The sequence below is a fragment of the Anabrus simplex genome, chromosome 6, assembly GCF_040414725.1.
Source record: "Anabrus simplex isolate iqAnaSimp1 chromosome 6, ASM4041472v1, whole genome shotgun sequence".
Classification (NCBI taxonomy): domain Eukaryota; kingdom Metazoa; phylum Arthropoda; class Insecta; order Orthoptera; family Tettigoniidae; genus Anabrus; species Anabrus simplex.
The window spans coordinates 158,364,015-158,377,519 of NC_090270.1; the positions used below are offsets into that span (position 1 = coordinate 158,364,015).

The 13,505-nt window shown below is 37.4% G+C and overlaps 1 protein-coding gene across 1 annotated transcript in view; it reads left to right on the top strand.

The window, feature by feature from the left end:
* LOC136876242 (glutathione synthetase) overlaps positions 1 to 13,505 on the top strand; it is a 226,809-nt gene that overhangs the window by 16,255 nt on the left and 197,049 nt on the right. The window contains exon 2 of the mRNA XM_067150023.2: positions 2,573 to 2,689. Coding sequence (XP_067006124.1) covers positions 2,590 to 2,689 — 100 coding nt within the window. The 5' untranslated portion in view covers positions 2,573 to 2,589. The remainder of the gene's footprint in view (positions 1 to 2,572; positions 2,690 to 13,505) is intronic.

Consider the following 13,505-nt stretch of genomic DNA (forward strand, 5'->3'; position numbering starts at 1 on the left):
ATGCTAATTTTACTACTCTATGAAGCCATTTCATCCCTGCCTTCCCACTATACTTCACCATTTCAGGTCTAATTTCATCTATTCCTGCTGCCTTATGACAGTGGAGTTTATTTACTATCCTTTCCACTTCCTCAAGCATAATTTCACCAACATCATTTTCCTCCTCCCCATGAGCTTGGCTGTTTGCAACACCACCATGATGATTTCCTTTTACATTGAGAAGATGTTCAAAATATTCCCTCCACCTATCCAGTGATTCCCTGGGATCTACTATGAGTTCACGTGAATTACTCAAAACACTGTTCAGTTCCTTTTTCCCTCCCTTCCTAAGATTCTTTATTACTGTCCAGAAAGGTTTCCCTGCTGCTTGACCTAGCCTTTCCAGGTTATTACGAAAATCTTCCCATGACTTCTTTTTGGATTCAACAACTATTTGTTTCGCTCTGTTTCTTTCATCTACGTACAAAGCCCTGTCTGCCTCGGTCCTTGTTTGGAGCCATTTCTGATAAGCCTTCTTTTTACGTTTACAGGCTGCTCTCACTTCATCATTCCACCAAGATGTTTGCCTTTTCCCATCTTCACACACAGTTGTTCCTAGGCATTCCCTTGCTGTTTCTACTACAGCATCCCTGTATGCCACCCATTCACTTTCTATATCCTGAACCTGCTTACTGTCTACTGTTCGAAACTTCTCACTAATCATATCAATGTACTTCTGTCTAATTTCCTCGTCCTGGAGATTTTCTACCCTTATTTGTTTGCAGACAGATTTCACTTTCTCTACCCTAGGCCTAGAGATACTTAGTTCACTACAGATCAGATAGTGGTCTGTATCATCGAAAAATCCACGAAAAACTCGTACATTCCTAACAGATTTCCTGAATTCAAAGTCTGTTAAGATATAGTCTATTATGGATCTGGTACCCCTAGCCTCCCATGTGTAGCGGTGAATAGCCTTATGCTTGAAGAATGTATTCGTAACAGCTAAACCCATACTAGCACAGAAGTCCAGAAAACGCTTCCCATTCCTATTAGCTTCCATGTCTTCCCCACATTTACCAATCACCCTTTCGTATCCTTCAGTTCTATTCCCAACTCTTGCATTGAAATCGCCCATTAGCACTATTCAGTCCTTGCTGTTAACCCTGACCACGATGTCACTCAATGCTTCATAAAACTTGTCAACTTCATCCTCATCTGCACCCTCACATGGTGAATACATGGACACAATTCTTGTCCTAATTCCTCCCACTGACAAATCTACCCACATCTTTCGCTCTTTTACGTGTATGTTGCGTGCAATGGTATTCCTGATAAAGAGCCCTACCCCAGACTCTGCCCTTCCCTTTCTAAACACCCGTCAAGTACACTTTATAATCTCCTATCTCTTCCTCATTATCTCCCCTTACCCAAATATCACTTACTTCTAGCATAAAGACCTGGATGGTGTGAATTTTTGGGTTGGTTTTCTATAAATTTTTTATCTCAAGTAATCTTTGTTCCTTCCTATTGTAAGGTATAAAAACTTTAGGTTTATTATCATGTTCTACGTCTAATGTAAATTTTATGTAAGAATGTATTTCATTTAGTTGATCTAGTATTCTAGAACTGTTTTGCGTTTTTTGGTCTACTACTACAAAAATGTCATAGACAAATCTAAGCTATGTCATGGTTCCTTTTATATTGTTTAGGATTTTGTTTTTTCTGTATTATCAATGTATATTTCTGCTAAGGCACCTGGCGTGGAAGCTCCCATTGGGAGACCTTTTTTCTGATAGATTTTGTTATTACCAGGAAAGTAGTTGTTCTTTAGCTTAAATTCTAAGGTAGTCATGCATTCTTCTATCTCTATTTTACCCAATTTACTTTTTTGTGTTAGATTTATCCTAATTAAATGAATTGTATCTTCAACTGGTTCGGTTTGTATTGTGCTTGATGAATGTGATTTATGTTGGGCTACATCCTGTGTCAGTTACCTCTTACAATAAGTGGGGAAATCTATGGGGATATTCTGGAGCTCATAGGCTAATCCATCTCCCACATGGGCTTAGGCTCTCTCCTCAGTGATCCTAATTCTCCTGCATCCTCCCTTTCTCCTATGTTTTTCTGGCTTTCTTCTTATCCCACACTTCCCACATCAGAACTGAAAATCTGTCAATATGGCCCCTTGGTGAGCGTTAAAGCTTGCAATCCTGATCAAGCCAGTAAGCAGAAAGACCTTGTTGGGGGCTAAGAAGAAATTACCGTTGATGAGAGAACATGTCTATTTGTAGTAAGCAGTCCTCTGTATCATGCAGTACAGTGACAATTCTGCTGAAATATTCACATGTGGTGGCACGCTTCTATTCCAGTAAATTCTTAACAGTACTGCTATTATTGACCAGATTAGGCTATAAAGCAAATGCCAGCTGATGGTGATATGCTCACCCTGTAGTTCATAGTCCATTTTATTGAGATCTTGAACAGCTCTAGGATGTCTTCCAGGAAGTCTTTCTTATTTGACGTCACGTTGTTGCATAACTTAAAAAATAAGTTTAAATTATTTGTAACGATGGACGTTTATTTCTTGTAGGTTGAATTGAATTTGGTATGGCTGCATCACGCTTGGATCCATGCATCTTTCTTCCTCTTGATTCTGCAGTTTTGGAAGAGACAGTTGAGAAAGCAAAACATTGGGCTTTAATGCATGGTAAGTATCATTTTCTCGTATGTCAAGTAAAATTGATTGGCTGGTGGGCGTGTGGGACCTGTCTGCCTATCGTTGACTTCATCACACCTCTCCCCTGCCATTCAGGGCAGTGATGAGTAAATGACAGGCAGGTCCCATGCACCTGCCAACCAGCTGATGGGGGAGTAACTCACCATACATTCTCCTTTGTTTTTAGACACATTGATAAAGATATAAACTTAGAGATAAGGCAGGTTGGATATGCTGTTTGGGTGGCCGAGTGGTATTGTCTTTGGCTTCTAATCAAGGCGGCCAAGGTTCACATCCTGTCCAATGTATGTGGAATTTTTGAATTGTGTAACCCGTTCGGTATTACACAACATAGAAATTAAAACATAATAATAATAATAATAATAATAATAATAATAATAATAATAATAATAATAATAATAATTCACAGCATACAGGAGAATAATAATAATTTTCAAACCAGATTAAATAACCTCGAACACATACGCACAATTAATGCAGAAAAACAGCAGAATGTAATTATCAGTCTAGGCAACATTACAACTAAAAAAACAGAGGTGGGAAGCAGTGGGACCCTACCCAAGCGGTAAGAAGGTATTGGCATTCCTGGTGAAACAAAATTAGCGGTGATTTGATTTACGTATTACAATTTACTAAAATAATAAATAACATTACAATTGGAGCCAGCAATGTCGCAAGTTCAATGCAGCAAATTTAGAGAGATGAATACAAGCTTAATAAAATAAATAACATTACAATCGGAACCATCAATGATGTAAGTTTAACACAGCAAATTTAGAGAGATGAATACAAGCTTCATGGCAGTGAGTTTAAAAACATATCAAAATTTGGAATGGTTTAATACAGTTAAGAAAAGTAACAAATGTTCACAGATGATGCCTACATGTTAAGATATAACAATGATAAAAGTAACACATGTTCACAAATGATGCCTACATGTTAAGATATAACAATAATAAAAGTAACACAAGTTCACAAATGACGCCTACATGTTAAGACATGACGAAGGAAGGAAGGAAAAGGTGAAAATAATTAACATCTTAACACAGAGCCCGTTCAGGAAGCAGCCTTTCCTAAAACACTTCAGGACAAGGAGCTCGTCCTGAACGAGAATATGTTAAAAGGAAACTGAACTACGAGAGGCAGACCCCGGGGAAAATTAAAATTTACATACTTATACAATTACAACCAAAGAAAAGGGAAAAGAAATTTTACATATAAAGCAATTTATGAAACCAAAAGAAAAGGGAAGTGCCTCTAAAACAAAATGAATATGACTAGCCGCACGGGCTAAGTCATGCGAAATAAATTTGGCGAATGGGAGAAATTTCTGGCAAACTATGCAGGTAAAGAAAATTAAATTAAAGCTACATTTGAAACTTGAAAATCTGAAATAAGAAAGAGATAGTGCTTACATTGGAGGGCCAGGGACCCATCAGGTGGGGAAGACAACTTCTCCCATCACCAGTCAAAACTACAAGACAGGGGGAACGAGCTTGGCTATGGCCAAGTGGCTAGAGCCGGAAGTGGTGAAATCGTGAAACAACCAATGAGTGCGCCCGGACTTCCCAGATTCACCAATAACAAATGTCCTTATTCTGGCCAAAACATTTTTCCCTTAAAACACACTTACCAAAAAAAATTTTCACTTAAAACACTGATGAAAAAAGCAAACAACTTCTTTTTAAAACATTACACACAGTCAATTTTTTGAAGACCAACAAATAAACATATGAACATACAAGGATAACATATGGCACTTCTTTTCTTCCTACAGTCCAATTTTTCAAAGTTCGCTAAATATTTCTTATAACCATCACAAATTGAAAAGTCACCTCTTTTTTGGTTTGGATTCTACAAAAAAAACTCGGTCTCATGGCTATGATCACAATATAAACTGTCTTGTGAACCTACTTGCTTGCTTGTGATGCAAGTGTAATAGACTGGTATAACTTGGAAACAATATTCTCTAACCCATGGGTAAATAATGCAAAAATCAAGTTCAAATTATTATTATTATTATTATTATTATTATTATTATTATTATTATTATTATTATTATTATTATTATTATTATTATCATTATCATTATTATTATTATTTACATAGTTATGAACAAACCTTATTTGGTATAATCATGTTCACATTATTTGTGAGGTTATGTCATGATATATCTGCTGTATATACAGTATATTAATAAGAGTTTAATGTAAGAACACGTAATTAATAGTATATAATTTATTAGTACCTGTATATATGATGCATAATCCAATGCAACATTGTGCAATACACTGTAATAAGTCCAGAACAATGCAATGTACTACTAGATTTGTATGGAAACTTCCTTACATTGTAAATAGGCTATTGGAGACTCTCGAATTTATGAGAAAATATATTGTCATATTCTTCTAGAAGCCTGGTCAGGCAACATATATAAAGAGGTAGTCTTGGCAGTAGAGTAGAGTTGTTTCGACGAGACTTGTGTAGAGGTCGTTTCAGCCGAGTGTTCAAAGTCAAGTATGTGAATTGATTATGTTGGTAGTTGGTTGTGACATGCCACTGTAGCAGTGAACTGTTTGTTTATGATGGTGATTTGTTAGTGTGTCTGTGTAAGAATGTGTGAATAACTTATAAATAAAACAGTGTAAACAGTTGACTACGTTTTGTGTGCGTTTTTGTGGATACATCGCTTGCTTGCTTTGGATATCTTCATCATAGATCATACCCTAAAAGAAGATATTCAAGGATACAGTGTTTGGAATATTTTCAAAGTAGCTGTTCGAATTTTTAACCTGCATCATAATTTGTAACAGTTTTTGTGTACTTTGTAGAAAGTGTACGTGATACCTTCAGAATGTGTTCTGTTCTTATCGCTAGAGATTGACAATAGCTTAAGAGCCTTAAGAGCATTCAGGGTTAAATAAGATCTTATCAGGCCTTGAGAAGTTCCCTGGTGTATGTTGGCACTATGCAGTTTCTGTTATAGTTTCCTGGGATGGTCAATGTTATTCCTTAACTAGTTCTCGGCAGCTCACTGAGAGGATCTTTTTAAGATGTTTCCCAAAGCGGTATGTTACATTGTTAATGAACAGTTTAAAGTCAATATTGTTTCTGTCATATTCTTGAAAGTTGCAATAGTTTGCTATTTTGAGTACATAACTAATTTTGGTCACGGGGTAGCCATTGCCAGTTTGGGTACTGTATGAAAAGTGTACTACTTTTCTTACAGATGTTCTGATTGTTAAATTTATGGCTTTATCCAATAAAGTTCTTATGATACTGAATTGGTGGCTGGAGTCTTTATTTTTATGTACTTGTGTTGTGTATCTGTAATTTTGGATGTCAGTAAACTTAATGTGACGGACATAGTTGAGGCTTTCACAGCCAGTGTTATGAAGAATGTCTTTTATTATAATCTATTAGCTTCATTGTCCGTATTGATACTTATAATGTACCCAAATATAAATATAAAGAAAGGAACTTTCCACCTAATCAATACTTCATTCTATTTAACCGGTTTAGACCTCATACTTAGGTCAACTTCAGCCGCTGAAGAACCTGTTAATAATAACTAAGTACAATCCTGAAACATTACTTAATCTAATCATAAATGACAAATAGTTCATTAAATAATATTCTGTGGTATTAAAATATGCTTCAGTATGTTCTAAAATGTTCATGCATTCTTCAGTCACTCTTGTTCTAATTTAAAAATGTCTTGGTGTTGCGTTGATAAAACATTATTTCCATTATTTGCTCATGGTCAGTGTTAAATTACATTAATAAAATGTAGAGTGTGCTTGAGAAAGTAGCGGTAACAGTCTAATATATTGATTAGGTGGTAAGTTTCCGTCTTTATATTTATATTTGGGTACATGCAGAATGTGTTTTCTGGGCGTGTAAGCCATGGTCTAGGAGCATACCCTGATCCCAGCATTTCACTGAAGACTGCGTTTGGCATCTTCAAGTGTTCCAAATGACTATGATGGCTACGAAGCTCTCAGCGGAATGGAGTGGTGTCACAATTCCACCTTATTGGATAGTGCAGGCTGTAGTCTGCCATGGTGGGGGGGCAGTTGCTGATTGGCTGTTTTTGGCGAATGATTGAAGCAGCCGTGTCTTACCATGCCCGGCTCTGTCAACTGCCGTGTCTTCCCGTGCCAGGCTACAAAGGGAAGCTATTGAAATTCTGAAGTACACCAACAACTTCAACCATAAGGAGAAATCTGAACAGGTTAACAGAGCATGGTTTCCATTTCTGAAAACCTTAAATTCTGGAGGGCACTCTGGCCGTGGCAGGCGAGAAAATATCAATGGGTGATCAGTTGCCTGTCTCCACCAGGGTAGATCAATCAATGCCAGGCTCCTCAGTGCTTCAGTCATTGGACAACTGGTACCTCGACTCATCGAGAGATATGAATTTCATTTTGAATGGTCCGTATTGAACTGTGAGATTACAATTAAATTAAGAGTAAAATATTTCCACCTTTTCAATACAAAATCGAGTAATGTGTATTACATTACGGAAGAAACATTTATTGGAACTAGTTTCGACCTATTTTTTTTAAGGTCATTATCAGCCAAATCACGAGTTGCACAATGTATCTGATAGTTCATAGGAATTGTAAAAAAGTCGTGAAAACACAGTGGTTTGACACTTTAAATGTGAAAAAGTCAGAATTGAAAAAGTTTTGGATAATGCATAAAATGCATAAATTAATGCACTTAGCTGTTGAAGGAAGAATTCAAGAATAATTTGAGGTTTGTATATATCACAAAGCTTTAAAAACTTTTAGGGTCCACCTTATTCAATACTATACAATTTGTTGTGTAGATGTAAATTACAACATATTACGTTTATTCAGAACTAGTTTAGATACTATACTGCGTCATAATCAGCTGAACAGAGGCATTGGAAAATTCCATGCCTGAGAAGCAAAAGGGCTTATATCCATTCTGTTGATTTTACAGTATAAGCTAAAAACAGTAACTGGCTGCGCATTTATGCCAATTGCTCATTATACATATGCAGTAGAATTGTAAATGTTTTATGTATATTTATTCTGCATATCATATATTTATGCAGATGTGAAATAAATTCATATTCATAAATTCCAATCTAAATTTTCGTGGGAAAACTGTGCAAATGGACATAAGCCTTTTTTCTTAATTCCGTATTAAACTTATGGATGCTGTAAAAGTAAGTTAGTACATAAACAACTTTTGTAATATCAATTTTTATCTGTTCTGTAGCTAAATGAACAAGAAAAACATAATATAGTGCACACAAAGTTTTATAATAATAATAGTAATCACTAGGGGGCGGATTTCTATTACAAGTCATATTTTTTCCCTTAACGTTATATCATATAGTCTTGTATTTTCAACACGTTTCCAAGCATGATATTCAAAATTAAACAGGTTTTATTGGGCATATAAATGCATATTTAGGCTTTCTTAAGTTTGATGGCATATTTTGAACAAAATATCATAACGGCATATTTTGGTAATTTTCATTTGAATTTCGTTTTATAAAAATCAGAATAAGCTCTAGAAATTATTTTTCAGGATAGACTGGAATAGACTTCTGAAGAACCATTCTAAAGTAGTGTATGGAATGTTTCTAACAGGTAGGAGCTATTGTTTGCTAGCTGGGTCAATTCCTGGAAACTGGCCTATTGTTTACACGGAAGCAGACGTAATTCTGCAGTTATTTGTCATTGTTCTTATCTCTCTCCTTTGCCCTTCCCTCTTCCACCGTCAACACACTGAATGACCTTGGTCATTAGGGAGCTTCAGTCATTCACTTCCTTTCAATATGCCTAAAACGAAAGTCTCAATTTGTTGGAAGTTGCGAAGTTTTGTTCGCGAGTTCGGTGAAAACTTATTCGGTACGGATGGAGTGATATTATTCTGTAAATTGTGTGAGGTAAAAGTTACTGCCGAAAAACGCTTCTCTGTGCAACAACATTGTAATACTGTAAAACATAAGAATTGTGTAACTAGACATTCTGCACTCGAAAATAGACAACATCTGCTATTCGAAACACTGACATCAAGTTCACAGTGTTCACAATTTTCACAAGATCTCTGCAAGATGATGGTTTCGTCTAATATTCCTTTAAAGAAACTTAACAGCCGAAGCTTCAGACAGTTTCTTGAAAAATATACAGAGCATCCTGCCCCAACGAATCTACTCTCAGGAAGGACTATCTGACCCCTTGTTATGAAGAGATGTTGGATATACTAAGGCGTAGCGTGGGAGACAGTAAGATATGGGTTTCAATAGATGAGATCACAGATGTTGATGGAAGATAATTAGCAAATGTGATCGTTGGCACGTTGAAGGAAGACCGGCCTGGAGATACGTTCCTCCTGACATGTGAAGTGCTAGAGAAGACAAACCATTCCACCATCGCAGTTCTCTTCGACAATTCAGTGAATCTGTTGTGGCCAAACGGGGCAAAGAGAGAGCAGATTTTTATATTTGTAACTGACGCTGCTCCATATATGGTGAAGGCAGCCAAAGGACTTAAAATGCTATACCCGAAAATGATACATGTGACATGTCTTGCACATGCCTTGCATAGGGCAGCTGAAGAAGTTAGAAGGAGCTACCCTGAAGTTGATAAATTAATATCGAACTGTAAGAAAGTGTTTGTCAAAGCTCCACTTCACGTTCAGAAATTTCAAGGAGAAGCACCTTCACTACCCCTTCTTCCCAAGCCAGTTATAACGCGATGGGGGAATTGGCTTGATGCCGCAGTGTACTATTACAACAACTTAGGTGTCGTGGAGAATATCGTGAAGTCTTTTGATCCTGCTGAATTGTCCTCCATAAAAAACACTCAAGAATTATTTTCAAGCACAACATAAAAAGCGGACCTGGCTTACATAAAGTCCAATTTTAATTCTTTATCTGGAGCAATCACGCAACTGGAAGTTTCAGGTGCAGAACTAAGCGATGCACTGGATGTTGTAAAGTGCATTGAACAGGAGTTATAGCATGCGAAAGGAACAATAGCATCTAGGGTATGTAGAAAATTAGAAAATATACTGAGAAAATAGCGGACTTATGTACCTGCGTGGAATAAGTGACATTATTTGTGGAAACCCTTCATCTGCAGATTTCCAGGAATTTTCTCCAAGTGATTTAACTCTATTCAAGGACGCTCCCGTTACATCATGTGATGTCGAAAGAAGTTTTTCTCGCTACAAGACTATACTCAGCGACAACAGGAGGGGATTCTCATTCAACAATCTTATGATGCATCTGGTCATAAATTGCTACAATTCTGATAATGGAGACTAGATCAGGTATGAAAGTTTCATTCAAATAACATATGTTTTGTGTATAAATTAAAACTGATTGAATATTGAAAAGTGAAAGTAACTGTAGTGTTTATGTCTTCCACAGAGTCCGTTCTTGCCTAGGAGAATGCAGTGTAACCTTAACGAGTTCATGAAATATTCATCATTTTAGTTCATTTTGGGTTAAAGATTTCGAAGAATTAAAACTTTTTAATCTCTAAATTAATTGCAGCCCGTAGCAATCGAAATAAAAGTGTTTTTATGTAACGTAGATGCTATTCATTAAGTCATATTTTGAATTTTATAGGTCATATTTTTATGTTTTTTAGGTCATAAATGCATACATATTTCATACATTTTTAGGTCATAGAAATCCGCCCCCTAGTAATCACATCAAGAAAATTTTCACAATTATTCTTGTCACTGAAGTTCTCTGCAAGATAATTATTTTAAATTACTTTTTCCCTAATGAAATCTTCTCCAGAGAATTTCAATTTATGTACGTAGAATTATCACTCATCGGTAGGATATTCGTCGTCTTCTTCTCCATGAGGGAGATCACTGTAAAATGCACTGTACTGCCGTGGAATCCGCTGAGTTAACGTTTGCAGGTCCCTGTATTTTGCTGAACTAATGGGTTTGGGTCTGCTTTGTACAGTCGGAATTTCCTTTGGTAACAGGAGAGCATTTCTACGATGTCTTCTGATATCAATTTCTTGAAAACAGGTGTCGTTGAAGGAGGTCTTGTAGGCAATAATTCCAGGTTTGTCAGCTGAAACTTAAAGCCATACAATTTTTGAGATTAGAAACATTTCACCAGTAGTAGATTTCTTGCAGTTTGTGAAACGGGATCCAGATTTTTCAGTTAAAGATGTAAAAATTTTGAAATCGCCACATTGAATTTCATGGACTACTAGCTGCTTCTTTACCTGGCATGTTCTTATGAACTGAGCCCAATCATGTGGTACAGCAATCTCCAAGTTGGTGAGTTTCGACTTTTTCCTTTCAATGATTGACTGAATGCTGTCCACTTCTGTGTGTGTGTGTGTGTGTGTGTGTGTGTGTGTGTGTGTGTGTGTGTGTGTGTGTGTGTGTGTGTGTGTGTGTGTGTGTCCTTTCAGAAGAAATTTATGGTTGATCTCTTGAAGTTCTGGGAACTGTGTCAAAATCCAGTTGTACATTGGAGAAATTTGAATATTTCTGTTCTGACCGGCACAGTTATTGGACCACACTGTTAACACCTGAGTTTGAGCCGACAAATGACATACAGTAACCATAATTTGAGGCGGCATCATGAATTGTCAAATTCAGTATCCAGAGCTTGCGCAAATAAAATAATTGACTGTTTGATAGGCAGGGTGTAGGAAGATATTTCTGAAGGTCCATTGTGATTCTCTTCCTTGCATCTGCTTCTGATTCCTCTTTATCTTTCTTCAATTTTCTGCTTCTCCTCCTCATTGTCAACATCTTTCAATTGTTTATGGAACCGATCACAATCGTCGCAAGAGTCTTAGTTAGGGAACTGGAAAAAAAAGAGATTTAAATCTTCCTTGAAATTTTATATAACCATTCTTTGGCTACATTTTCTTATTTTCTTTGTATTCTGTGATGTATGCTCTGGACATAATTGAAATATTAAGATGAGGCCCAAGATACTTCCTTTCTGTTCTTTGTATGGAATAATGGCTCTCATATTGTGGGTATTTCGAAATATGAGATTTTACACTTTGTATCACTGTCTCCCTCCTCTGCGAACCATGAGACCTTGCCGCGGTGGGGAGGCTTCCGTGTCCCAATGATGCAGATAGCCGAGCCGCAGGTGCAACCATATCGGATGGGTATCTGTTGAGACACCAGACTAACGAATGGTTCATCGAAAGGGGGGTAGCAGCCTTTCGGTAGTTGCAAGGGCGGCAGTCTAGATGATTGACTGATACGGCCTTGTAATAATACTCAACATTGCTTAGCTGTGTTGATACCGCTACACGGCTGAAAGCAACGGGAAACTGCAGCCGTAACTAACCCCTGAGGACATGCAGCTCTCTCTGTATGAATGATGTACTGATGATGGCTTCCTCCCGGGTAAAATATTCCGGAGGTAAACTAGTCCCCCATTCGGATCTCCGGGTGGGGACTACACATCAGGAAGGTGCATACTGACATTCTGCGAGTCGGAGCGTGGAATGTTAGAAGTTTGAATCGTTGTGGTAGGTTAGAGAATCTGAAAAGGGAGATGGATAGGCTAAAGTTAGATGTAGTTGGTATAAGTGAAGTACGTTGGCAGGAACAAGATTTTTGGTCAGGCGACTACCGAATTATCAACACAAAATCAGACAGGGGAAATGCAGGAGTTGGTTTAATAATGAATAAGAAAATAGGGCAGCGGTTAAGCTACTACGACCAGCATAGTGAAAGAATGATTGTCGTCAAGATAGACACCAAACCAATGCCCACCACAATAGTGCAGGTCTATATGCCTACTAGTTCAGCGAATGATGAAGAAATCGAAAGAATATATGAGGAGATAGAAGATTTAATACAATATGTAAAAGGTGACGAGAATCTAATTGTGATGGGAGACTGGAATGCAGTGGTAGGCCAAGGAAGAGAAGGTAGTACAGTAGGAGAATTTGGATTGGGACAAAGGAACGAAAGAGGAAGTCGGCTGGTTGAATTCTGCACTGATCATAATTTAGTCCTTGCCAATACTTGGTTCAAACACCACAAACGACGGCTGTATACGTGGACGAGACCTGGAGACACTGGAAGGTATCAAATAGACTTCATTATGATTAGGCAGAGATTCAGAAACCAGGTGTTGGATTGCAAAACTTTCCCAGGAGCAGACGTGGACTCTGACCACAACTTGTTGGTCATGAAATGCCATCTGAAGTTGAAGAAATTGAAGAAAGGAAAGAATGCAAAAAAGATGGGATCTAGACAAGTTGAAAGAAAAGAGTGTGAGAGATTGTTTCAAGGAACATGTTGCACAAGGACTAAATGAAAAGGTTGAAGGAAACACTGTAGAGGAAGAGTGGAGAGTCATGAAAAATGCAGTAGGGCTGCTGAAGAAATGTTAGGAAGGAAGAAAAGATCAACTAAGAATCAGTGGATAACTAAGGAGACACTAGACCTGATTGATGAATGACGAAAATACAAGAATGCTAGAAATGAAGAGGGCAGAAAAGAATACAGGCGATTAAAGAATGAAGTGGATAGAAAGTGCAAGGTAGCTGAGGAAGAATGGCTGAAGGAGAAGTGCAAGGATGTCGAAGGCTGTATGGTCCGGGGAAAGGTAGATGCTGCATACTGGAAAATCAAGGAAACCTTTGGAGAATGGAAATCTAGGTGTATGAATATTAAGAGCTCAGATGGAAAGCCACTTCTAGGGAAAGAAGACAAAGCAGAAAGATGGCACGAGCATATCCAACAGTTGTATGAAGGTAAAGATGTAGATAATTTGGTTCTGGAACAT